A 27104-nucleotide genomic window follows, 5' to 3' on the forward strand; every position below is an offset into this window, starting at 1 on the left:
TCCAAGGCACAATGTAGCTGTGTTTTTGTACTTGCTTCTCAAAACTGACCTGCACTGTACATTTTACTGTAAACAGTCATTCATATGTGTAGATGTTTTGTGTCACCACTAATGAGAGTACTGAAAAAGGGTTTGCTTCATGTTATATTTTATAGGTTAGTATAAAATATATATAATAATATATAGAGGACAATATATATATTATACATATATATTAGAGTTAATATAAAGAGGAATAGACTCCACAAGGTCTGGTTCTGCTTTTAGTACACCACAACCCTGTCCATGCAAAAGACCAGATTGTTTATGTGCCTTGTTTTTGTATTTCAGGATTCATTCACTTTCAGTTAATTCACTCACAATTTCTCTGAAATTCTAAATTCTGAAAAGTTTTGGTTTGCTAATATAAAAGAATAATGTTTCCCCTGTAAGTTGCATCTGGGTAGGTAGGATGTGAATAATTTGTTGCATCTGGAAACCTGTGTTCCTCTTGCAAAATCTTAAAATTAATTCACTACATATACACCTTTTAAATTAAGCAAAAAGACTGGTATTACATGAGCTTAAGACTCAAGAGCCAAAATCTGAGTCCTGACCCTTGCATATGTTCAAACTGAGTAGTTTTGGTTTGCCATCTGTCAAGGAGTGCAGGAAGGTAAATACACTCTTGAGGCACTATAACCATCAATCTTCCCTGCATTTCACAAATACCAATCCATGACAAAGTGTGTTCTGCTTTGGTACCCAGACCAGCTCCTGATCAGATCAAAAACCCTTCAGGGTTTGCCACTGCTGCTTAAGAAGACATCAGCTTTGTTTATTAAGAGATTCCACCATACCCGGCGGGATGTCAGAGGCTTCATTGCTCAGGTCATCCTCCCAGTTCTCTTTGTGATGGCTGCAATGGGACTTGGGACACTGAGAACCAAGGAGACCGAATATCCCGAACTGATTCTCTCCCCCTCTCTGTACGGCACATCCGACCAGGCAGACTTCTTTGGGTGAGTGATATTCTTTGTGATCCTTAAACCTGTTTGTTTATAAAAAGCCAGTCCTAACATCAGGATTATTTCCAAGAAGACCCAGTGGAAAAGTGTTGGGCAGGTAACATGTCATTAAGTTATCTGTGTAGTTATGCTGCACAGGTAACTTGTAGAAATCCTGTTCCGAAGGGGAAATGGCTTGGCTCAGACCAGCAGTCAGAAAGCTTCAGATGTTAAAACAACCTCTCCATTGAAATTAACTTAAATATGTGAAGAATATTCTTTGTGTTTGCCATTGAAGTCCTTTGGCTCTTTGAAAGCCATACTACTCCACAGAGATTTTCTCCATAAATTTTTTCCCTGGATGCGAAACAAGGGTCCCCACACCAAATATCTCCACCACTACAACTCTAGGATTAAATTCTATCCCTTTTGTGAGCTGTCTATGTCACCCTCCTCTCTGTCACTGCTGGACATGCTCTCCTGCCTAGGCCCCACTAGTCAAAGGCATGCAGTCATCTGAAGGGCATATGCTTTTTCAGTGTGATTAAGGCACCATCAATTGTAGCATTGTGCTTAAAAATCTAGGTACCAAAATAATTATAATTTGTATCATTTTGCTGTCATTATTTGAACTGTTGACTTTCTCTAGTGCTTCTCTGCTTTAAATCAGAAATACAAAACTCAGCCCTAAAGCAAACATGTCTGCTCTTAGGTGTTTTTTTCCAGCACTGCTCATGCTTTTACATTTCAGTACTGTTAGATGAGGGAACACTGAGTCCTCTGTTACTAATGATTTCTGCTTCTCCTGGTGGATCATTGCTGAATAGCTGGGTCAGAACAAAGAAGAGTCATTCCTGAATGACCAAAACCAAACTGACTTCACAGATGAGAGAGCTGACTGAGACAAGACTGGAAGAAATGCCTGATAATTGCATCAGGAACCAGAATCTTCATTGTCCAGAAGTTCATCGTTATCTTGCTTAGGTCTAGAGGCAGCAGATCACTTTAGTAGGTGTGCAGCTCTAAGCCAGGAGCTCAAGAATGAGCTTTTAAACCTGTGTGACTCATGTACTCATGTACCATGCTCATGTACTGCATGTACTTAAGTGGTTTTCAGGGCTAGCACCACAAATAGCTGTTTATTTAGCATCTCAAATAAATCCAGTTTTCCTCTGCTCAGTGGTAGGTGGAAATACTTCGAATATTTTTCTGAGGACCTGCTTTCTAAATTATATCATATCTAATTGGTTTTGATTTCTCCTTTCTTTGTTAAATCTTAGGAATTTTAATGAAACAACAGATGCTTTAGTCGCTTCAATGCTTGCTTTCCCTGGAACAGATAACACATGCATGAATGAAAGCAATTCGTAAGTAGTTTTTTGTTTTCTACAATTTAAATTCAAAATACAAGAGAACTGATGTAACACTGTTTAGCCATTTAGACCTTAATAACCTGCAGAATTTTTTTTATATATTGGTGCCACATACAGAGGAAAAAAAATCTCTCTTGCCTCTCTTCAGATTGACTTGCAGACTCTTCCAGCTTGCTGGATGCCTAACTGGCCTTTTGCAGGCAGGCTGAAGCTTGTGCTGCTCACAGGTGTGAGGTGGCAGGATGCAAGCCAGTTCTGAGCAGGGAGCTGTGTAGCCATGATTGGTGTGAAGCAGATTTCAGCCCTGCTGAGAGCATACGTGGCTCTCATGCAGCTTGAGGTGAAGGCTTTTATGTCTGCCAGCATAGAAATGTAAATATTCTTGAAGACAGGAAACTGAACTGTATTTCAAGTTGGAGACTGGGTCTCCCATACAGTTCTAGGACCTTGACCCTGGTGGTCTTTGCTCCAAGAACTATTCACCACCCCAAGTGGACTCCTTTGTTACTATTAGTAAGGGAGCAGCTTTGGTGGTGGCAAGGATGCCAGGGTGAGAGCAAGCTGTTCTCATATCTGGGAAGCAGTCCTTGCCTCTCCAATAATTCTAATTATAACACTAGACATACCCAGGAAGTTCTTAGCAATGTTGGTTTTATGTGTCTCTAAAAGCAGTGTCATGAGGACTGCTTTGTTTCAGGTTTCAATGTATGGGTAGTAAAATCCTGGGCAGACTTGCATGCTCATGCCTTCCATGTATCTGCATCTATACTGATTACTTAGAGTGACTGCCTAGTCAATACAGGCCATCACAGGACTCCCTGGTTATTACAGTGCCAATAGCCCTTAATTCCACACTGGAAGATGACTTTGTCCTTCTATTGTCTGCTGTGGGACTGAAGAGAGGTCTGGGCTCCTTCTATCAGCAGGAGGAAAGCAGGCACAGAGTAGCAGTGACGTCTCCCTCTCCTGACTGGCACTGAGGGCAGTGGGAGGATGAGTATTCCCTGAAGCATCCAGACCTGACAAGAAGGTCTGCTTCTCTGCTGAAGCTGCTCACTGCCATCCTTGCTGTTATTAAACTTGACAGTAATTAGCATCGTTTGCACGCCTGAGCATAGAGAAACTCAGAAGGAAATGCTTTCATTTTCAGGCAGTGTTTAAAGGAGGACATGCTTGGCCCGTGGATTATCAATGGAAACCAGAGAACCAAGTATTCTGCCTGCAACTGCACAGATGGCATCCAGGTAATTCGTTGAATAAACCCAAAAGAGAGAGAGCTTGGGAGGATATTTGAGGGGCTTTATAGTTTACCAGTAGTTTTGTGGGCAGGCATGATACTAAGGGGAGCAGTCCTGTCTCTTTTTGGTCTTGTTGATTTTGTGCACCAGGTAACCACTGTCCCCACCAGTGGGGGGACAGGAAGGAAACAGCATCAGGAGGCTCACATGCTAATATATCTGCCTTCCTCCCTGTGGTGGAAAATGTTTAACGAAGCTTTTGAATGTTGTATGATCATCCCATTTAGCAGAGGTGAAAATGTATTCAAGAGGAAAATTGCATTTTGTACAAGCACTGTCATTATATGAAGGAATAGCTTTTATTTGTTTCCTCTTCAGGGTTTAACTTCATGCAAAGTCTAGATCCATCTGCTTTTACTCTTCCATATTATAATTAGTGATGAGTAATAGTATTGGATATTTGCATTATAGTGGTACATACAGAACCAGATCTGGGCACTGGTGGGATTAGTTTTTACATACATGGGGAAAAGGCAGATTCTGCCCCAAGGAGTCACAGTTTTTCTGCCTAGTTTGCAGTTAACTCTCCTTCCTTCAGTGCTGCTTACATGTCTTCAGCTTTTTTCCAGTACAAAATCACACTCCAAGCATAGCATGATGCCACTTTTATAATAAGGCATGTACTTAGTTGAATGTTCCCAGTCATTCCCTAAAATATAGCTATTTTATGTGGTTCTCTTGACATACACTTAAATTCGTATCATTAAAAGTATTGGCATAATATCTCCAACTCAGGAACTCAGGAAAATGGTCAGAGCTGATTCTCACCTCTAGCAGGCACAGAACAGGCACAGGCAGGTGTTCCTCAGCATGAAGGAAGCTGTTCTGTGTATTCTGATGCAAAGTTATGAACAGAAAAATGAGGGAGAACAGGGGTTTTGTTTTGGATGAGCTGAAAGAAGCAGCCAGTGTGCTGTCTGGTAGGACACCTCAACCTTATGGAACAGTCAATGTGACCTGTAAAGTTATATATCCAGGACTAATCCAAGGTTTCTCTGAAGCTTCGAAAATATTCCTGATGAGTGACAGATAAACAGAAGCAGAGACCACAGCTGCTGTGAAATGCAGGATGCCACCAGGAGTTTTCTGTTCCATGAGTTGTTTTGCCCTCTGCTGTTGTCTGTGCAGTCAATCTGATGCTCTGAGAAGCAGGATTAGCCTTAATTCAGCAAAAATCTTCCTACTTAGCATGAAGCACACTTCAAGGTCTCACTGATGGCAGTAGAACTGAACTGTATAGATTTACACAAAGGTTATTTTTAAGCACCACATTAAATATGTTCAGGGAAGCAGTGTGTCTTTGCACCCTGATTTGTGACTTGTCAGCTTCTGTAGGAATCAGTCCCAGGACCAGAATGTTGCCATCGCTGGCTCTTAATCTTGTCCTATTACCCTATTATTTTTTTTATTGTTGTTAAAACACAGGCATGAACATGTTTGTTCATTTGTCTCCACAGACATGTCCACAGACAAACTACACCCCCCCTCACAGAAGGACCTTCTCCACACGGACACTTTATAACCTTACAGGGCACGATGTAGAGACCTACATTCTGGCAACCACCAAAGACTTCCTGCAAAAAAGGTACAGCATAAACCTCCCATCATCTCTTCTGAACTGCCCTGGAAACAGCCTTTTACACTTACCAAGTCTACTGGGCTAGAGGAGGTGACAGTGCTGTAGGGATGATTTAGAAGGGGCCTCTCTGCTGATGATCTCTATGAATCTGGTGAAAGGAGGTAAAATGTCCTGCAATCATGGAGTTAAAGGTTCATGCAAGTGGTTTGCTTGATCGTAGCAGATGTAGCCTAGGGAAAATGTGTCAGTCACCTGCCAGGTTGATGGCTGGATAAGCAGACCAGCCTTCTTCTGACTCAGATATGCTTAAAAAGAGGAAAACCTGACAAAGCCTGTCATGAAGTAAACCCTGGGGAGAGACTTTCCTCCAAGTTTGATTCTCTGAGGAGTCTCAGTGTGTGCTTCACTTAACCAAGAGCAACCATTCCATTGAAATTAGAGGCTGAATGCTTTCCTGCACCACAGGGTTGTTAGAGCTATTAGTGTGTCTGGACTCTGCAAGACAGCATGTCTTGGGGCAAAAATAGCCTGCCATTAAGGCTGTCAGGGAATATGTTCATCTGACATTGATTTAAACAGAGATGCTGCTCTTCTGGGTGAGAAGCAGTCATCCTACTTCATCATATTCCAGTGAGGTAGGCATACATATTAGGAGTCCATGCAGCTCCAAAATGTTTCTCAAACAGAGGCTTTCAGCACAGTTTTGTACTAGTGCTGCCAAGTTTCTGTTTCTCCTTTTTACCCCCAAATATGGGCTCCTGCAGCAGTGTTGGCTTGGCCACATCACACCTACTGGGATTAATTCTTTTAAGTCAGGCTAGAATTAACTGGGGCAATGCATTTCCCTCTGGTTTTGGCTCAGGTATGGTGGCTGGAGCTTCGGGCTGCCTTTGACAACAGATCTCCAGTTTGATATCAAGCCAGTACCTCCCAACAGAACACTGACTAAGGTAACAAACCTCTGCTTGTCCTAGCATGGGAACTGTGGGACTTGGGAGAAGTGATCTTGGGTTTGGGGCTTTTTCAGAAGGAAAACCCTCTGAAATCTGCAGCTTGGAGTGGAGAGATGACTCAGGGTTGACCTCCTTTCCTCATTCTTCTTTCTTGGTCTGACTGCTCTTGCTAGCAGGAGACAGTTTTTCTGCTGTCATAATTTTATTATACAGAGGTGAAAAGATCAATTTGTTACACCTTTATCTCATGAGAGAATGAATGTACCTTCACTAGGGCTGGCTGATACACCCATTTCTCCATTGCTGTTCAGTTAAAATCTTGTAAAGCATCCGTGTGAACAGCACCTGGGCTGAACTCTGAGGTAGAAGGGAAATTGAAGAGGACTGACAATATCCTGTGATCTCATGGTAAAGCATAGCTACCAGGAGAGTTTTCCTGCAAAAGCAATGCTGTTTTCAGAGGTGGCCCCACAGAAAGGAAATCTCAGGGTTTGTTTCACTAACACTCAGAGATGGCATAATGAATTTGCAGATGTTTTCACTCCTCCAGTCCTACAGCTTCATCTCTAATCTGAAAGCAGTGGATATTTGCTTATCACATGTCAGATTTAACACCTGGAAACCTTGATAGTACTGGGAGAGGGGTGGACTCCAGTCCTTGCACTACTAGGGCATGGAGAATTAAATCACTGGGGATGCAGGACTTGGAGATATGCAAAGGTGGATGCTGTGGGCAGTGTTTATGTTAACAGCCCAAGCTCTCTATCATTTGGTTGGTAACTTGCTCTTCCAAGTTGCTTGCTGAGGATTGTCCCTAAAATAGGTAATGGTAAATCCCCCCCAAAGTGCATGTCCTGTGATTTGATTTTTTCCCCTCAGTCCTGAGGGTTTACCATGGTATGGGTAAGAAAAGTTATCATGGAGAGGGAAGGGCTGTTGCTGAATTAGAAGGTGGTAGCTGGCTCTTTTCTGCCCTAGAGCAACCCCTGGTCTTCAACAAGTGTTACACATTTGACTGCTTAGGCTCCTTCTTGAAGTTTCCACTGCTGGAGTTCCATCAGATCTGAGCAACTGATTACAGAGCAGAAACCAAGTGTCTCCATCCTTTATGTCACATTTCCAGCTAATGCTTCTTTCTTCTCTCCCAGAAGGCAAATTAAACTGATGGGATTGCTTGTGCTGAAAGTGAAATGTGCTTTTGTACTCATTTGGTACTTGACGTGGTTTTAATCATTAGACTTTTACTTGCAGAGCTTATGACTTTAGATAGCAGCCATGGAATTATTCATTTGTGCAAGCAGAACAAACCAAAATGTTATCAGTAACAATTTTTCTCCCAAATTGTTTCAATTTCTTAATTGTGTGCAGGTGTGGTATAATCCAGAGGGTTATCACAGCCTTCCAGCTTATCTCAATAGCTTGAACAACTTCATTCTTCGAGCTAACTTGCCAAAAAATGAGTCTACCAGATATGGTAAGTGTCCCTCTGCATGAGCAGATAATTCCTCCCCTTTGGAAGGAATATCCTGGTTCTGTTGAAATTGATGACTTCAATTGATGACTTACTTAGATTTCAATGAGACCTCTTCTTTATTCCCAATTATGCAATCCTTTAAAAGAATATTGAAAAGCATTAATAAATCACTTATTTCATTAGTATTAGTCAAAGACTCAGGGGAGTTGGGCAGGGAGGACCCCAGCTCCTGTGTAAAACTCTTCCTTCATCCCCAAAATGCCAGTGGTTGCTATTTGTTTTGTTGTGTCTCATCATGGTATTGAAATAGCTGTCTCATGTTAGGTGCCGTGCACAGAGATGCTACCTTAGGTTATTTCTGGGGATAGTTTGGATTAATAAACTTTAGCATCACCTTTCTGCTGAGAGCAACTCGGGATATGTGGGCATCTGTATGTTTGTGTTTGTATGAGAATGAGAGAGAAAGATTAAGTGAGAAACATAATTTTCAGCTCTATTTTTCCACTGACACAAGACATACACAGATTCCAGGGAGTGTTAGTAACCCATTGGGTGTTATCAGTTCTCATAGCATCTCCTTGGTGATGCAATACAGCAACCAAAATTCCTGCTGATAACCCAGGGCATCCAATACAGCAACCAAAATTCCTGCTGTTTGCATCCTTAGCTGGCATGAAGGGTGCAGGATGGGCACAAATACCTTTAAATGTGTATTTCTGTCTCTGGAGATGGAGCAGGGGCAAGGAACAATCACAGATTCAGAGAATTATTATGATTGGAAAAGACCTCTAAGATCACAGCATCCAACCATCAACATCACACCCACCCTGCCCCACTAAAAAAAAAAAAAAAAAAAAAAAAAAAAATCTCTATCACCATGCCCACTGAAGTGTGGCCTGAAGTGCCTCATCTATGTGGTTTTTAAACACCTACAGGGATGGTGACTCCACTACCTCCCTGGGAAGCCTGGTTCAGAACTGACTACTTTCAGTAAAGGAATTCTTTCTAATATTTAGTATAAACTTACCCTGGTTCAACTTCAGGTAATTTCCTATCATTATTTACTTGAGAGAAGAGGCCAATACCCAGCTCAGTACAACATCCTTTCAGATACTTCTGTAAACTAAACACTCCCAGTTCCCTCAGCCTCTCCTCATAGGGCTTGTTCTCCAAATCCTTCACCAGCTTGGTTGCCCTTCTCCAAACTCACTTCATCAAAAGGAGAAAGGTGATGCCATTGAGAAAACTTTTTTGAGAAAGCATAAACAGAGATTTATGGGATCTGAGAGTAGCAGTTGTGTGCAGAAACACGATGCTGATTGATTTTCTTTGACAAATGGTGCCCTTCCAGCCATGTCCTGGTCATGCTTAACCCCCCTCACCTCAGAGGTCTGCCATTCCCTGTGATGGTGAGATAGGTGCCAGTGTCTCTTTGCTCATAATCCCCACTGATGTGTCTGCATTTTATATGGAAATGGCATGTATATATATATATATATTCCATTATAATGGCACTATAATGGAAAAAGCATCTGGTCTGAAGCTTTGAGTGTCATGCCATGAATTAAAGAAGCAGCAGAATGCTGATTACAAGTCAAAGCAGCATGTTTCTCTTCCCACCTCTGCATACCAATGCATTGCAGCTCCCCTCACAACAAGCTAAACCAGCACCACCATCCTAAAACACAGCCTGGCTTGTGCCTCAGAGACTTGCAGTGTGCCATCCAGGTCAGGAGGTTCAAGTTCTTCTGTGTGCACTGCAAGAGATTATCAGAAACCTGCAGCCCCTGCCCAGGTGCAGAGAGAGGAGACCTGAGCCTGGCCCTTCCAGCAGTAGGGACATCCCAGAGCAGCTGAATTATTAAGCAGTGAAGCTGCTTTCCCTGTCTCTGCATTCCCAACACATGCTGCAGAGAGAACAAAGGCTGGAAACTTCTGTGAACAGTCACAAAATTTTCACAGGGAAAGTTTTCTACCAGCAAAATCACAATTTTCACTGGGAAAGAATAGCAGTGGTTTTTATTCCAGCTGTCTTGCTGCTTAGGCATTTTGGGAAAGAAATGCTTACTAGTAAATGACCAGACAAATAATTCTCCACTTCCCACTAATGATCTAAGCCATAGGATGGGGGAAATAAAATGAATGGGCAAGGATAGCTCCCCTGGGGTAGTGTAAATCCCGTTTCAAATACAATTGAACAGACGTTCTGCGTGGTACATTCCTGGCAGCTAAATCTATTTGTTGTTGTGACAAATAAATGACAGTTTAAGAACCATTGAAATGGCCAAATAAAAGTGTGTTGTCATTTCAGCAGTTAGAAAGAGGTGCCAGTCCTGCTTTAGAGGTTTGACTCTAGACTGGGTGTATTTTTTAAAAATACATAAAAAGCTTTTTACCCTGTCACTATGCAAGTCATAATAGCTTTTGACTTTTATTTATTGTGGTTTCTCTTCTCTCAATCCCAACCAACAAAAAAGAGAAGGTATTGAAATGGAAATTTTGACTTCTAGCCTACGCCTCAGTAAAAGCAAATGGCTTTATGGTGAAGTATTAACAGATTAGACAGACAGTATCTTTCTTTCTCTCACTCTCTCTTTTAGAGAAGGGAAACATTTCCTGGCTGTTTGTGTGGCTTTATCAGCAGCCTAATATTTTAATTCCATTTCTCTCACTGATGGGGAGACTGAGGATTTTTTCACTGCTCTGAAATGAGTTTCCCATTAAATCTTCCCTTTCAAATTTCTTTGCTCAGTATGGCATTTGGTCAGATAAACTCACAGTCCCCTTCTTTCTGGCCCCCATGTCAGAGTGCTCGTTTTTAGGAAAACTAATGCAGAATAGTTCTTTCTGAATGTCAGGCACCTGGCTGTAAGGAGCTTAAGTTTCAGAGGTGGCACGTTCTAGCAGATCTCCCTGGATTTAATAGCAACTAGAGATCCTCCAGCACTCCATGAGAACTGAGCCATTTACTTAGGTGCCTAAATACAGATTGAGAACCTTCTTTTTAGACACCTGAATGTCTTAACCCAAACCCTTTCTCAGGTGCTAGAACCTTAGAGACTGAACTGTTGTCCTAGTTGGACCAAGGCAGAAACCTTCACTGGAGGTTGGAATTGGCCCCCCAGAGCCCCCCAGGTTCTTAATTTTGTTAGGATACTCATTTTTAAGGCATGAATTGTATCCAAACAAAACAAATGCACTGTGATTAACAATAGAAGTGTATCTTGGGCTAGGTGTTCACCTTGGTGAAGAAGTACTTAAATCTTACCAAGATATCTGAACATAAGCAGAAAATTTCTCTTGTGCCTGATACAAACCCATACATAAGGGGCATTTTTTGCTTACCAATGTAGTAACTAGATTTTTGCTAGTTCCTTTTAACAAAATACTTTTTCTTTTTTTTCTTTTTCTTTTTTTCTTTTTCTTTTTTTTCCTTTTCTTTTTTTTCTTTTTCTTTTTTTCTTCCTTTTCTTTTTTCTTTTTCTTTTTTTTTCTTTTTCTTTTTTTCTTTTTCTTTTTTCTCTCTTTTTCTTTTTTTTAATTTTTTTTTCTACCTGCATGACACAGAATAGTTCAGAATTAGCTTGTTCCCAAACTGGTAACAAAAGTTTCTCTTGCTTACTTGGGTTTATGCTAACATGTCAACAGATACCTGTATTGAGAAAGACAAATATCACAGGAAGATGAGTTGTGAACAAGGCAATAGGGGATGATTTGTTTCTGATGATAAAAGAAAAAATAAAATTAAGTGAGAGCATCACACAGCAACTGTAAAATTAAACATATTCACCTGTTTTGAATGCATCAGTGTGGAGGAATCCAACCTAAAATACAGGGACCCATGAGCATGTGCCTAATTTTAGGTGTGGAAGTGCTCTAACTGAATTGAAGGATACTGTCAGCCAGAGAGATGCAGAAACAAGGCCCAAGGTTTGAATTTCACATCTGCTGTGCATCCAAGCAAAGCCATAGGAAGAATGGGGATGGTCAAAATTCTACCCAAGATCACACCAAGATGACAGAACAAATACCAGCTTCTGAGCTGTTCTCATGGTTTTCTGTATTACTTAGCAGTTGGATTGGCTCTAAATTAGCCACGTTTTCAATATTTTTTTTCTTTTTTTTTTTTAGGTATTTTCTTAGCAGCTCACCCATACCCTGGAGGACAGAGCCAAGAGCAAGTAATGTAAGAAGATTCATTTGGCCAATGCCTAACTTGTTTAGCTTCAAGAGAAGCAAACCATCTTCTTGGATATCATAAAGCAGCCTAAATTACTGAGTATCTTTCTCTAAATGATAGAGCTCTCTTCCTTGTCTTATTCCCTCTATGCATGAATAGCATCCTGCATGCCACAAAGCTCCAGTTCCTGTTGGGGTTTCTTTAAAGGATCCCATATAGGTCTGAGGTCCACAGTTACAGCATCACATATTTTTGTGTTTTGGCACAATATTAGAATAATAACAAGAACTTTTCCATTTGGCCTTTCCAGTCATTGTTACAACTACCATGTTACAACACTGCCTGAGCCCTATTTGTGAGGCATAATTACCATCAGCTAAAGATGCTGGCACAGAATCAGAACCTCTTTGCTTCTGAGCTCTAAACAATGCCTCTGCAATGAGAGAATCAACAATTCTTTGAAATGTGGGGCTTTGTCTTGCCACATACATCTTGCTCTGCTTTCTCCCCTAGGCTCAACAGCTTACTTGACATCATCGTCTCAATGTCTGTTCTGGTTGGCTACTCCATCACCACAGCAAGCTTTGTGCTCTATGTGGTAAAAGAACACCAAACCAAGGCCAAACAACTGCAGCATATTTCAGGCATTGGGATGACAACCTACTGGGTGACTAACTTCGTGTATGATCTGGTAAATAATTCACATTCCTAAGTGCACCAAGATTACACAGGGAGGGGGTGGGGAAAAGTTCTTTGTTTAAAGTTGGTTGCCTTGACTTCTTAATATTATTACTACCAAGAGTGTTATGCACTTAATTGTTCTCCAAGGCACTGAAGACTATTAGATGTGAACTGCAGCACTGGGTTTTGCTAAGTGTAGGCATTCCTTCTCTCTCGAGTGTATGCAAAACACTCAGCACATTTATATGAGAGCAACATGGAACAGGCCAGAGCTTGATTTCAGTTTTAACATGCAAGCAGCTTGTTAGCTTGCTGACTGGATTAGTTGTCAGGCAGGCTTTATTCATCTAGGGTAAGGCTTTGGGGCTTGAGGTGACAGCCATTCTGGAAACCCTAGTAGTACAGGGTGTGACATTAACAGACATCACACAGCTGATAACCCTCTTTTGGCCAAAAATCCATTGCTGGATTGAATGCTGTCCTTAAGATGATGTATTATAAAGGTTTTTAAGCCAAAGAAAGCTAGTAATGCAGCCATATGCCTTCCAGGACCTGAGCAAGTTCCTTTCTACAGTGCCTTTCTACACTGCACTGTGTAGATTTACCACCTTGTTGCTCTAGATGATGTGATGCAGGCATGCCCTTGTTCTCTCTGAAGTTAAGTTTCCTCATGGTAAAGAGGGTTAATAGCCCTGCTGGAAAGCATCACTGGGCTAAGAGGATAAATATGCACACTGTCTGTAGACTAAAGTGCTTTGTGTTTTATGAATTACCTCCAGTGCACAATGTCAAACTCTCTCATGGATGGGGATCTGAGAGTACAGACTATCTCTGCTGGTGAGCTTTGGCATTGCCAGCTATGCTGTAATGGTGATCAGCTCTGCAGAGCTAACAGATTTCTATCAGTGCAATACTGCTAGTGCTTAAAATCCCAGTGATATCATAAGCTGAAAAATGTGAATTCTTCAAGTGGTATTTGAGTGATGCAGTGAGGGCTGAGGACTAAAATCTGTCAGGAATGTGAAGCTTGACTTTTGCAGAGCACAGTCTAACTTTCCAGGTGGCTTGGTAACACCAGTGCACACTAATGAAGTAATCCTGACCAATAGCCTGTTTGTAGGGGCTGGTGTCATTGGGAAATAGAATCATAGAATCATAGAATCATAGAATCCTTGGGGTTGGAAGGGACCTCGAAAGATCATCTAGTCCAACCCCCCCTGCCAGAGCAGGGCCACCTAGAGTACATCGTGCAGGAATGTGTCCAGGTGGGTTTTGAATGTCTCCAGTGAAGGAGACTCCACGACCCCCCTGGGCAGCCTGTTCCAGGGCTCTGTCACCCTTACAGGAAAAAAATTTTTTCGAATATTCAACTTGAACCTCCTGTGCTCCAATTTACACCCATTACCCCTTGTCCTATCACTGGTCACCACTGAGAAAAGCCTAACTCCATCTCCCTGACACTCACCCCTTACATATTTGAAAACATTGATGAGGTCACCCCTCAGTCTCCTTTTCTCCAAACTAAAGAGACCCAGCTCCCTCAGCCTTTCCTCATAAGGGAGATGTTCCACTCCCTTAATCATCTTAGTAGCTCTGCGCTAGACTCTTTCAAGCACTTCCCTGTCCTTCTTGAACTGAGGGGCCCAGAACTGGACACAATACTCCAGGTGCGGCCTCACCAATGCAGAATAGAGGGGGAGGAGAACCTCTCTTGACCTACTAACCACACCCTTTCTAATGCACCCCAGGATGCCATTGGCCTTCTTGGCCACAAGGGCACATTGCTGGCTCATGGTCATCCTCTTGTCTACCAGGACCCCCAGGTCTCTTTCACCTACACTGCTCTCCAGCAGGTCAGCCCCCAACCTATACTGGGACATTGTGTTGTTCTTCCCCAAATGCAAAACTCTACACTTCCCCTTGTTGAATTTCATCATGTTTCTCTCTGCCCAACTCTCCAGCCTGTCTAAGTCTCTCTGAATGGCAGCACAGCCTTCTAGTGTGTCAGCCACTGGTGTGTCATACCACACAAGCATCTCCTGCCTTGCCCAAGGCAGTGGGGCTGAAGTCTGGCTTGGCAGAGCAATCCCGAGTTCAGGCACAGGGATAAGGATGGGAAAGGTCTGTGCTTGCTTCCCTGATCTGGGCTCTTGCTCCAGCATGGAACATTTGTAAATCAGCCTGTGGGAACATCCCCGGAGTCCTTGCCACAATCAGCATTTAACGGGCTGAAACTAATCCAGAGCTCTCAGCAACTTCTCAGCGTGTCCCTGCCAGCAAATTCTGTTAAATCCCAAAGCTGGAGAAGAGAGGAACCTCTCAAGACAGAGGTTTGGTAGGTTCCTGGCTTGACTCAGCATTATAAAGACCAGATTTATAAGGCACAATGAAGTGGTCTGATGGCAAGGCTAACAGAAAACCCTAAGGGCTATTTTTCATTCACAACCTTTTTAAACCTTTCTGGCCACAATGCTGAGGTTTAGCCTATTCAAAGTGACTTCATGAGAATTCATTGGCAGGACTTCCAAAAGTCTCAGGAGGACTGAGACCCCTCCTTTATTTGCTTTTCTTAGAAAACCCAAGTTGCACTTGTTGGACCAGATTCTGACCCAGCTTTGCTTCTGCATAGTTCTAGAAGAATGTTTAAGAATTATTGTCCTAATAACATCTTCTTAATATCATTTTGCAGGTACTTTTTATAGTCCCTATTGGACTCTCAGTAGGAGTTATTTCAGCCTTCCAGATACCAGCTTTCTGCAACAATAATAACTTACTGGCAGTATTTCTTCTGCTGTTACTTTTTGGGTAAGTGTGGAGCTTAGTTATTTAAATATCACTGCACCAGGTGAGGAACTGGGTATTGCAGGCTGCTGCAATTTGGGATCCAAGGGAGGAATATGAAGGATTTTTTCCTTCCAAATACACTTTATGAAGGGTGACTAGTTGCTCCCTCCAGGAGCAGTGAAGTCAGCTACTATTGTCATGCCCACTTTATTCAAAGCAAGCTCTACATGAGGATATGAAATATTCAAGGTTACAGTGAAAGCCCAAGCTGTAAACAGATGCTTACTGAACTGTTGCAGAGTTTAAGGCAGAGAAGCATTTCAAAATCAGAGAAGGAAAAAAAAGCAACTCAGCAACACAATTCAGGAAAACTTGGCAAAATTGTCTCCCTGACTTTGAAGCCTCCTGGCCCAGTCTGGGTGATTTTAGCCAGAACTCCATGTTCAAAGTATGTATCATAAATATTTTCTCCAAACAAATTCTAACAGATACAAAGTTATCTTTCCTTCTTTAAGCTCCTGGAGTGCGGAAATGCAGTCACATCCCAAAATAGAATTGTTGTGTTGCCTGAAATCTTTAGGCTTTTGGTTTTCATGGGCTCTTTGAGTTACTGTAGGATTCTCCACTCTTGTCTTTTTATAGATATGCAACATTTTCATGGATGTACCTGCTGGCTGGGTTTTTCAAAGAAACTGGAATGGCCTTCATTGTTTATGTCTGCGTCAACTTGTTCTTTGGCATCAACACCATCATTACTCACTCAGTTGTATTCCTGATCTCCCAGGAAAAGGCCACAGATCAGGTAGGAATCCTACTAATACTAAATCCTTTGGAAAACAGCAAGAAGTTTCTTCTTGACTTTTGTAGCTTTGGTCAGGTCTTCAGCAGCTGGCTGGTTTCAAGGTATTTAAGACACACCAAAGCAGAGGACACTGGCTGAAGGAATTGGTGGGGTTACCTATAGACAGGACATGAGTCAAACATGAGTCTGGCTTGTCTGTAAATATGCATCTCCAGCAAAGAAAGAAATGGTGGTGACAGAGGGGAGAATACAATGAGGCAGAAAACAGCCCATGCAGAGAAGGGCAGGAAGTGGGTGTAGATGCTTGATAACCAGTTGATGGGGAGTTTGCCCCATTTAGCATTGCTAAATTCTTGCAGCACAGAGTGACAGCTGAACATCATTGCTCTGAGTCTGACATGTGCTGTGTTAAGCCCAGCACCAACTGTCTGTCATACAGGGCTGCAATGTAATCATCTTCTCCCTGCAAGGATGAAGAATGACAGTGATGATTCCCTCAAGTTAAAGCATTTTCTTAGACTGAGATATCTCTAGGAATCACAGGGGGAAAACGTGCACCTTACATTTTGTTTTATTTTTTTTAAAAAGAGCAATTGCTTTGTGAAACAATAGCTGAGTTGGAATTTTCTCTCTAGCTGGGCAGTGCTTGCTTAGCAATCCCTTGTGTTTTAGGGATGTGCAGTTATGATCATCTTCTCTTCCCTCTGTGCCCCAGTGTCAGGGAAGCAACCTCTTTCCATGCTGACTTACTTCCTCTGCACTTTGCTGTATGCACTAATCCTTCATTCTGCTAGAAATATACCAAATCTCTGTGTACAAGAGCTCAGGAGTGTAAGACCACATCTCCATGTCTATTAAAGCCATCTCTTGTATTTTATGGAGATGTTGGTACAAGGAAGACCATGACCACAGCAGGCTGGTGCTGCAGCTCTGGAGTTTTGGGAGGATTCAGCCCCAGCTCATGGGTGGGTTTGGGCTGCTGCATGCACAGGGTGACTGGCTACTGCTTACTATGGGTGACCACAACCTCAGAGCTGCCTGTTGACTTTTCTGACCTTGTGCCTCTGAAACGAGCTGTCTCCAGAGTTCTTTGCTCTCAATATATCTCTGCTCAACAAACAAATCCCAATGTAATTGTTACACTTCACTCCCACGGTAAAACCTATGAATTTATTCCATGAATAAAACCAGTCACTGACTGTGATGCTTTTTGTTGTTTTTTTTTTTTCAGGGCTTGCGTGATCTTGCTGAAACCTTGAGGCATGCGTTCCTTCTGTTCCCACAGTTTTGCTTTGGCTATGGCTTGATTGAGCTCTCACAAGATCAGGCACTCCTGGGCTTCTTAAAAGCCTATGGAGTGGACTACCCTGACAAAACCTTTGAGCTGGACAAGACCACATCCAAGCTGCTTGCCATGTTTATCCAGGGCACCCTGTTTTTAGCCATTCGTCTCACAGTTCATGACAGGATGGTTCAGAGAGTCTGGAACAACGTCCTAGAGTAAGTAACATCTGGAGCTTCACAATGAAAATAGAGCCAGCCAGTGCTCAGTGGTTTAATTCTGGGCTCTTGCACCATCATTGTCAATTATGAAGCTCATAAATTTCCAAAACATTTTGCAAATATGGAATAAGTTCTTGGCAGCAGCCCTGGCACCAACCAGACCATTAACTAACATAGCTATAGGTTACCAGAGTCCCTTGGTGTACTCCTTGCTAGCTGAGACTATAGCCCTTGTTTGAGGGCTCTGAGTTTGTTAAGCTGATGTTCAGCTGGTTGGTAAGAGGAGTCAGTCCATCTCCCATCTCCTCTGGCTTGGATGCACCCCAGGGAGAACCAAGAACAATCCTGTCACCTGCATCATGAGTGTGCCTATGAGGCAGGACCTGCTACAGCTCAGAATCTTACCTGAAAAAGGGGAAAAAAATGAGGCTGAAAGTGAGCACTGGGCTTTTCAATTCCATAAATAGTGCAAGTATCAGGAGAGAATAGAAACTGGGTAAGCTCCCACACCCTGATGTCTTCTAGGTAGGCTCCTTAGTTTTCCAAGCACACAGGCTCTTTGCTGTCTGCTTGCTAGAGGGTAAGGTGTCCTCTCTGCCCTCCCTGTAGGTTTCTGTTTGACAGAGTGCACGGCAAAGCGTCACTTCTGCCACCTGTGGCTGAAGAGGATGAGGATGTCCAGGCAGAGAGGAACCGGGTGGAGTCTGGCAAAGCTGACTTTGATGTGGTGCAGCTCCAGAATCTCACAAAGATCTACCACCTTCCTCACAAACGCATCATGGCTGTGAAAAACATCAGCCTTGGGATTCCTGCTGGGGAGGTAAGTGAGGGGAAAAAGGCTGTGGGCACCTTCCAGCCTGGGCAGGGAAAGTATAAGAGATCCACAGTCCCACTGTCACCTTCTCTCCAAGTCCTTGCTGCTGTTCCAGCATGACTGCAATGGTTTACTCTGCTGTTACCTCCTCCTACATTCCTTAGCCTCATTCATTGATTCTTGGAGTTACTGTAGTGACAAAAAGGCTCCTGGTGGATTTGGGACACCAAGTGACAGTTTGAAAGCCCTAGGAAGAGTTACGGGACAGTGATGGAGCTGTATTCAGAGCAAAATGTCTGCATGTGGTGTTTGTATAGTGCTTAGCACAGCACAGCCTGGGAGGGCTCACCATGGTTTACCACATGGTAAATGGAGACAGCAGAATTTGTCCAGTTGCAATTATTCACCTGAACTGTGTTGTAGACAGTGATTAAGGCTCATCTGCTTGTGTTTTCCCATCAGGGAAAGACAAATCACTTCAGCTGAGCACACCTTTTCATTAATCAGGACTTAAAACTAAAAGAAAAAAACATTCTTTGATCATGTTAGTGCAGTGCAAAAGTACTGACCTGTGGAAGAGAATAGACAGGCACACACAGAGCACCTCTGGGACTCAGAGGAAATTTCATGGGGTATCTGGAGACCAGATCCTACCTCAGGCTGTGCCACTGCCTTGTGGGAAAGCTTAGAAGTAATCTTTAATACCTGATTTTTTTTTTCTTATTGTCTGGGTCCCCCTGAGATGCAGGGCATATGAAAGGATGTAGGGTGCTGTACAGGACAGCAGCCTCACATTAAAGGCTGTGGTACTCATCTTCCTGGCAGAGGATTTTTTCCAAGCCACAGCTGGCCCCACTCCACAAACTGTGCACACACACTGTCCCTACATGGACCTCAAGGTGGGAAGAGCCTCGGCTTGATGCTGTGCATCTGGAGGGGTCCAACATGTGAGGACTCTCACCTCAGCTGGTCTGTGCTAAAGACAATGATAACAGTAACCATCAGCACAATGGTGATTGCTCATGCAATACACAACTGAGTATCTCCAACCACAGCAATAAAACCTTGATTTTAGCAGGAGATACTGAAGTGCACTGCAGGGAGACAGTTCTTAATCTTATTAATGTTGTGCATTAGTGAGATTATTTGACAAAAATCTTGTGTCGCATTAAGGTTTTACCAGTGACAGCTCAGACCTCACTCACCTCATTCCTATGAATAGCTCTCTTACTGTCAATGGGGGGCTTGGCACAAATTACATCACCAGGATTTGGCCTGTCAGCCCAGCTCACTGCAGAAATGCACCTTGCAGTAAAAGGAATGACTCTATTAGAGGCACATCCTTGACTCTTTGCAGTATTGAACAAACGTCCCTAATTACATGCTGCAGTAGATTGCACCATAAACAACCTCCATTATCACATCCCTGTGCTCCAAGTACTTCTGCTGCTCCTGCAGTTCATCTTGCTCAAGGGTCCAGAGAAGAGACAAGATGCACTGAGCACTCATCTCACAGCAGTATTTCTGCACTGTAAATACAGCACTGTTACATTTCTCCTTTTCTTCCCTGCAACCCAGTGCTTTGGCTTGCTTGGTGTGAATGGAGCTGGAAAGACAACCATCTTCAAGATGCTGACAGGTGATATTGGAGCATCCAGTGGAAGACTGCGGGTTCAGGATCATTCTGGGTATGAAAGATGTGATTTCTGGGGAAGGCACATGAGCAAATCAATCCAGGAGCTGTTTTTTAGGCTGGATGCAAAGGAAATGTCTGAAAAGTCTGAAACAAAACATTTAAACAAAACACTCAAACCAGAATAAACATAAAATAAGGCAGGGGATTTCATTTTTTGAAGGTGGCATGGTTGCTTACCTAGGGGTCTGCATTTGCTGTCATACCTCTGCAGTTTTCAGTGGTGTTTTCTCCACTTCATTTCATTGTAAATGGGATCAGACTCACATCCTCAGCTGACTGTGAGCCCACTTCTGAGCTAGTATCTGGACTCATCTTGATGGTTCTTTAACAGAAGGATGGCATCTGTGCTGTCTTAAGTACTGGCAGTAATTGGAGAGCTATGTACTGGACATCTTGACTAACAGACATCATGGTCCTGTGCAGAACTAAGGGCCAAAAAGCCCTCATGTTCATAGCATTTTCCTTCAAGGGCTGGGGAAGGGAGTATGAAGCAGAAGAAAGGAATTTTTAAAATTTTTTTCTTTTTTGTTTGGCAATTCAGTGTGTTTAAAATGACTTGCTGACTTCCTCACACAGGTCTCTGAATGACATTAGTGAGGCACACTGGTCACTCTTTGGCTACTGCCCTCAAGAAGATGCCTTGGATGACTTGCTGACAGTGGAGGAGCACATGTATTATTATGCCAGGCTCCATGGCATCCCAGAGAGAAGCATCAAAGGAGTAAGTAGCACTGGGGCTTGACTTTAATGGGTCTTTCAATAAGTAGAAATGTGTGTGGTAATTTATGCCTGGACATTGTTGCTAAAGCAGCACTCTTGCTCCCATAGGTTGTACTCCAACTTCTCTACCGTCTGAATCTGATGGCCTACAAGGACAGAGTCACCTCAATGTGCAGTTATGGCACCAACAGAAAATTGTCCACTGCTCTGGCTCTCATTGGGAATCCATCAATTCTGCTGCTGGTGAGAAATGGGGACACTGTTGGGGAAAGATGAATAGGTCTTTGGGATGGCAGGGGTGCTGTGACAGTCTAGCACAACATCCTCAGGCCCAGTGTGCAGGACAATCCACAGATACCTGTACTTACCCTGACAACATGTGCATCAGAAGAAACTTTAGATTCCAGCAAGCACCTGAATATTTTTTGAGGGCATAGGAGTGGCAAGTCTGCCAGTTAGTTAGACTCCTCCAGAGGTCAAAAAAAAAGATCCCATATTTTCCAATTAAACTCTTTCCCAGTGCTTTTTTGCAAGAGAAGTGGCATCCAAGCCTTCAAATTTCTAAGAAGCCTGAGGAGCAATGTCCCTTAAGATTAGAATATAAAACTATTTTTCTAGGTTTAGCTTCACTTTTTGCCTTTCACTTTGAAGTTTCCAGTTCTTCCATGAGATACGCTATTGTTAAAATAGAACATTTTGTGCCATTTTTCCACTTGCTGTGTTTTGAATGTGTGCAGTGCTCTGTGAGCAGCTTTCCCAATACTAAATTTGATTACTAGTGGACTCCCTTGTCCTAATTTGTCTCAAGCCCAGCACTACTGCCTTTACTTCTGACCACATACACCAGCCCTCTTGCTGCTTTTGTGACATAAAGAAAATCTCTATAAAAATAGGAGGTGGGTGCCTGAACCCAAGATGAACTGAGGTGTTATCCTCAAAAATAACCATTTGTCAATTGGAAATTGGCTAACAATTTTATGAGCACATAAGACATGAAGGAGATAGAATACCACCTTTCATCTCTGGTTTACTGTCTCTCTAAATGAAGAAATGCAACACTTGCTTTGTCAGCATAAGCAAAAGGAAACAAAACTCAGGTGGGAACCAAGCACCAGTTGATAAGGATAAGCTTCTCATCTGAAGTTGTTCTGCCTGTGTTTCTTAAGGTTATGGAAAAGACCATGGTATGAAATGCACAGTGGAGTTGATCTTAGATGGTGGTGTCTCAGCCAATCTGGGCTCTGCAGTCCAACAGAGACTGGGAGTTCCTGTCAGTCACCAGTTCCAAAGGGCAGTGAGGATGGAGGTCTTAGTCAAGCTGGCTTGCTTCTGCTTGAAGGGAGTGTAAGTTTTCTCAGACAGATCCATAGAGACAGAAGAGAATCTTCCAAGATCTGCATCAGTGGGTCCTTACTGTCAAACACAGTCCTAATAATGATCCTAAAAAGAGCACAAGTGTTAGGGAGACCAGATGGTGAGTTCAAACTTTTATTCAGCTCTCTCTTCCTCAACAGGATGAACCAAGCTCTGGAATGGACCCAAATGCTAAACGCCACCTTTGGAAAATCATCAGTGAGGAAGTGCAGAACAAATGCTCAGTGATACTCACATCCCACAGGTAGGGCTGGTTTAGCTCTGTCTCCAGGTCTGCAGAAGGCTTGGAGAGGTCCATCCTTCAAGAAATCCCCATCAATCTTTACAGAATTTTAGAGCACTAAGCTATGACCAGCTTGGAAGTTTCTTGTTGCTGAATATGGGTGCCCACATAGACTCACAACACTTTAGTACTCTGGAGAAGATCAGTAATGTTCACCAGCCACGGAAATAACTTTTTTTATATACCTTCTTAATGACTTATTATAGTTTCTTGGTTGATTTTTCAGCATGGAGGAATGTGAAGCCCTCTGCACCAGGCTGGCTATGATGGTGAATGGGAGTTTCCAGTGCATTGGCTCTCTGCAGCATATCAAGAGCAGGTCAGTAAATTGTACCCATTCCACTTTCACTGGAGGGCCAACAGAGTATCCAACCTACAGCTTTGAGGGCTGGGAACATGAGACCTTTGCTAACAGGGAATAAAAATGATGTCATTCTCTGGTTTAGGTTTCTTACTAACACCAATGAAATTTTGTGTTAACTAATGCACTTGCTACACCCTCACAACATTTTTCCCAGAGATGTGTTCCCAAAAGTAATCTGTTCACTACTAAAAATGTGAAATGCATGTCAGGGTAGAGCTTTGATTTTATTAGTTATCACAATAGTTTGGCTTCTTATTAAGATTCAGTCCAGGTTAACAACCCTGACCCCATTCAGACTGCACTCTGTCTGAATTAGAGTTCCTGAACAAGGCTGTTCAGCATTCTCAAAGGATTTTACTTATCTGTTTTTCTTTCCTGCTGTGTCAATGGTGATTTTCTTTTTCACCTAGGTTTGGAAGAGGGTTCACTGTGAAGATGCACTTAAATAACAACACAGTTAGCACTGAGATGCTGACAGAGTTCATGAAGTCACACTTTCCAAATACGTGCCTGAAGGTAAGCAGGACAAATGTTTTCAGGTGGGGCCCTCTCAATCCCTTCAAATTAGCCACGAGAGTGTTATAAGATAGACCTCTTGTAGCACGCTGTGCATATAGAGCCATGTAAGGGATTCATACACAATTATCACTGCTATCAACAGCAGCAGCCAAGAGTTGGAGCACCCAAGTTCCTTGGTGGCTTACATAACCTCAGACAAACAACTGCAGTGGTCCTGTAAGGTAGCTGCTAGGTGACCCTCTGCCTCCATGAATGGTACCCCCTGAATCTTGGACTATATGGAGGCCCATTTTATATTCAGTGGGTAATGAGATGGCTGAGTAATGCTGTGGCTGCCCTCAAGCTTCTGGGGTTCAGTCACAAAACCCACAAAAACTCCTGATGAGGAAACACTGGTCAACACAAGACAATGCTATTCTTCACCTCTGGGAGCCAGAAGGACAGAATGCACCCTCTGCCCCTTCGTTCTCTTGTGATTCAGCTCCTCTTCTCTCTCTTTCTCAGCACAACATCCATCAGATGTGTTTGTTCTTTATAGGCAGCAACTTCTTAACTTTACACCATCATTCTTGTTCCCACAGGACCGGCATTTCAACATGGTGGAGTATCATGTGCCAGTCTCTGCAGGAGGGGTGGCAAATATATTTGATCTCCTGGAAGCCAGCAAAGCAGCCTTCAATATCAGGCACTTCTCAGTGAGTCAAACAACATTAGAGGAGGTAAGGAATTAAAGCTGTGTGGCCATCCACTTAAAACTGTTAGCAGGGGAGCAGACTGATGGTTACACATAAAGGACTGCAGCAGCCACAGACTACATTTTGAAAGGGATTTCCATCTATATCCCTCCTGGGGGTACTTTATCAGTAGTACTGCCTCCAGATACCTGTGCTGGAGCTAGGAAAATGTCCATAGAAAGCTTCCTGTAGCATGAAGAATCTGTTCTTCCCTCCACAGCTACTGATTTCAGCAGCTCTCGTGGGTGTAGATGAAGGGCAGGATCACAAATCACCTCTGAGTCCAGTGCTAGGCTTCCTGGAGTCAGACTTCTCCCAACAATCCTGGAAATTTGCTTGATTTTGCTCTGTCTTGTAGCGTATTTGTGTTGTAAGTTCATTTGGCACATTACTCTAAACCTAGCTTCATGGTGAAGTTCCTTCCATTTTCCCTTGGAAGAACATCCCTACTGGCATTAAAATCCTGTAGGAGACACAGCTGAAGGGGTGCTGAAAGGACTATCCAGAAGAAATAATTGTGTTGACCATCAGTATCCAATCTATTAGGTCTGTCCTGCTGAGAGAAACAAAAACTGCAGGCCTGTAGCCAGAGGAATTGTGGAGATTCAGGGGGAGGAGGTCCTCAATGTTGTTGTAATAAGGTGCAGTGGTAGAAGAAACAGTCAGGAAGACCCAAGTTATGTTTTGTGGGAGGACAGCTTGGATTTGTGTATATGCAAATGTGACCACAGATAGTGTTTTAATGAGAATATTTTATGTATTCATTAGATACTGTTCAAACAAGGATTGTTATGTGTGATTATATACATCTAGATGTATAATATGCAGTTCTGCATCCATGAATGTCAATTATATCCAGACAGATGGGCTTGTGAAATAATAATATAGCTGTATTACACTGTGATCAAAATGAGCTACTACAAGGGTATTACCACACTAGTACTTTTGACACATGAGCTGCAGGACAATGAGTTTTTGTACAGAAATGTCTGCCTCTGCATCCCCAGTTTCATCCCCACAGGAGTGTGGGTCCATTTGTTTACATTAACACACAGAAACCTCACATTCAAAAGGCTCAAGCCTGGCTTGAATCCACTCCTGAGCACTCTCCAGGCTCATACTCAAATAAACAGCCATTCCTTTTTTTTTTATATTTGCTCATGTCATAAATGCTCTAATCTGTAACAAACTGACTGTGTTCCTTTACACTTCTAGGTTTTCATCAACTTTGCTAAAGATCAAGCAGATCCTGATTGCATGGATTCAGGTCCTGATGTGACACTGGACAGCTCTGACACAAGTAGCCAAGATAGCACCATAAGTTCCATCTATTGAAGAGACCTAACCACAGGGGATCATAGAAGCTGGGGAAAAGACCTGATGACCCCTTGGGGTTCTTCCAGCCTTTTTTCTATGATTCTGGAATGGCAAGGATAAAAAGTCACATTTTCTTGTAGTACTTTTTTTTTTTTTTTTTTTTGATATGCACTTATTTTGTTGCTAGGATCATGGTAGGCATTTAAGACTGGCATTTGGTTACAAATCAGATTGGTCTTTTCACAGGCTCTCTTTTTTTTTTCCCTCACCCAGTTCTTGTTTTATGACCACTTTTAGTGCCTGTGATGACTTAACTTGCCACCACCTGCTGCTTGTGTCCATTTGCATACAGTAGACATGGCCATGATGAAGCAGAGGAGCTTTCAGCAGTGCAGGGAGGCTGGCAGAAAAGCAGCCCCACAGATGCCCTCTCTGAAAGCCAACTGGGGGACCATGAGAAAGTCACTCAGTTTTGACAGGTTCCCCACTGGTGAAATGAGGTTCCCACCCTTGGCCTTCCTCAAGGGAAGTGTTGTGAGGATTGGAGGTGTTACATACTGAGCGTTGCATATGCTGTTGGTGACATAAATCTTATCTGTATGTGTGGGTTCTATCAGTACAAATATAATTATTTTAAAAGTCAGCACTTCCAATGGTTCTGGTTTTTTTTTTTCCCCTGTAGTTTATTCCAGCTCTATGTAACTCCTTGAGTAAGTCCTCCATTCCCAGGCAGTTTCCTGGCTCTTGGTCTCCAATGAAACATCAATCTACCAACCAGCCCCTTGCTGCTTCTTCACTTCTCCATTACATAGAAGAGTGGTACAAGGTGCAGGTATATTGGTCAAATCCTCTAATGGGACATTATATTTCCCTGAACAGAGTAAAAGCAATGAGCTTCTCCCTTGCTCAGAAATCCTTAACATCTGCCTCTGCCAATCTCGCTGTCCCAGGAGGTTCTGCCTCCTGTTCAGTGAATGTCCTCAACACCCAAGTGGTAGCTGCCCCTACAACTCTAGAGATGTTTTTTTCTCACATAATCATAGAACAGAATCATTGACTCATTAATGCTGGAAAAGACCTCTAAGATCATCAAGTCCAACCATTAACCCAACACCACCATGCCCACTAAACCATGTCCTGAAGTGCCACATCCAGATGTTTTTTGAACACCTCCAGGGATGGTGACTCCACCACTGCCCTGGGCAACCTGTTTCAATACTTGACCACTCTCTCAGTAAAGAAATTTTTCCTACTATCCAATCTAAGGCACAATTGGCTGCTCCTTTGAAGACTGTGATTTTAAACAAGACCTCTGCCCACATTTGAGCTGCTGCCCCCATCTGCTGAGCTCAGCACTCCAGCACACACATTCTGCTTTTCCCCTTCGGAATTACTAGGTAGAATAGTTTAATATTACTCTTTATTATATTTATCAGCACAAGACTTCAAAGGCTCAGTTTTGGGTCAGGGTATTGATGTATGTGGCACACTTCAAGCACATATTGAACCGAAAGTCTTTGAGCTCAGTGATCTTAGTGCTGCTATCAGTACAGATTGCTGAGAGAGCCAGGTCCTACTTACCTTGCAAGACCTGGGGAAGGCCCATATGGCACTCAGATTTGGGTTGGCACACACAATTCCAGACAGAGGGTTTGTTGTTTATATTTTTT

General features: G+C 42.8%; 1 protein-coding gene across 1 annotated transcript in view; it reads left to right on the plus strand.

The window, feature by feature from the left end:
• The window catches only part of ABCA12 (ATP binding cassette subfamily A member 12), a 90471-nt gene extending 64892 nt beyond the window's left edge, over positions 1 to 25579 (plus strand). Inside the window, exons 35-54 of the mRNA XM_030454132.1 lie at positions 749 to 1001; positions 2267 to 2353; positions 3510 to 3603; positions 5115 to 5242; positions 6099 to 6186; positions 7558 to 7663; positions 11795 to 11849; positions 12357 to 12534; positions 15214 to 15329; positions 15951 to 16110; positions 17342 to 17610; positions 18223 to 18433; positions 20006 to 20115; positions 20700 to 20844; positions 20952 to 21086; positions 22358 to 22461; positions 22727 to 22819; positions 23275 to 23380; positions 23965 to 24102; positions 25333 to 25579. Of these exons, the coding sequence (XP_030309992.1) occupies positions 749 to 1001; positions 2267 to 2353; positions 3510 to 3603; positions 5115 to 5242; positions 6099 to 6186; positions 7558 to 7663; positions 11795 to 11849; positions 12357 to 12534; positions 15214 to 15329; positions 15951 to 16110; positions 17342 to 17610; positions 18223 to 18433; positions 20006 to 20115; positions 20700 to 20844; positions 20952 to 21086; positions 22358 to 22461; positions 22727 to 22819; positions 23275 to 23380; positions 23965 to 24102; positions 25333 to 25452 (2696 nt within the window). The 3' untranslated portion in view covers positions 25453 to 25579. The remainder of the gene's footprint in view (positions 1 to 748; positions 1002 to 2266; positions 2354 to 3509; positions 3604 to 5114; positions 5243 to 6098; positions 6187 to 7557; positions 7664 to 11794; positions 11850 to 12356; positions 12535 to 15213; positions 15330 to 15950; positions 16111 to 17341; positions 17611 to 18222; positions 18434 to 20005; positions 20116 to 20699; positions 20845 to 20951; positions 21087 to 22357; positions 22462 to 22726; positions 22820 to 23274; positions 23381 to 23964; positions 24103 to 25332) is intronic.
• The last annotated feature ends 1525 nt before the right edge of the window (positions 25580 to 27104 follow it).

This window comes from Calypte anna, chromosome 7, assembly GCF_003957555.1.
Source record: "Calypte anna isolate BGI_N300 chromosome 7, bCalAnn1_v1.p, whole genome shotgun sequence".
Classification (NCBI taxonomy): Eukaryota; Metazoa; Chordata; class Aves; order Apodiformes; family Trochilidae; genus Calypte; species Calypte anna.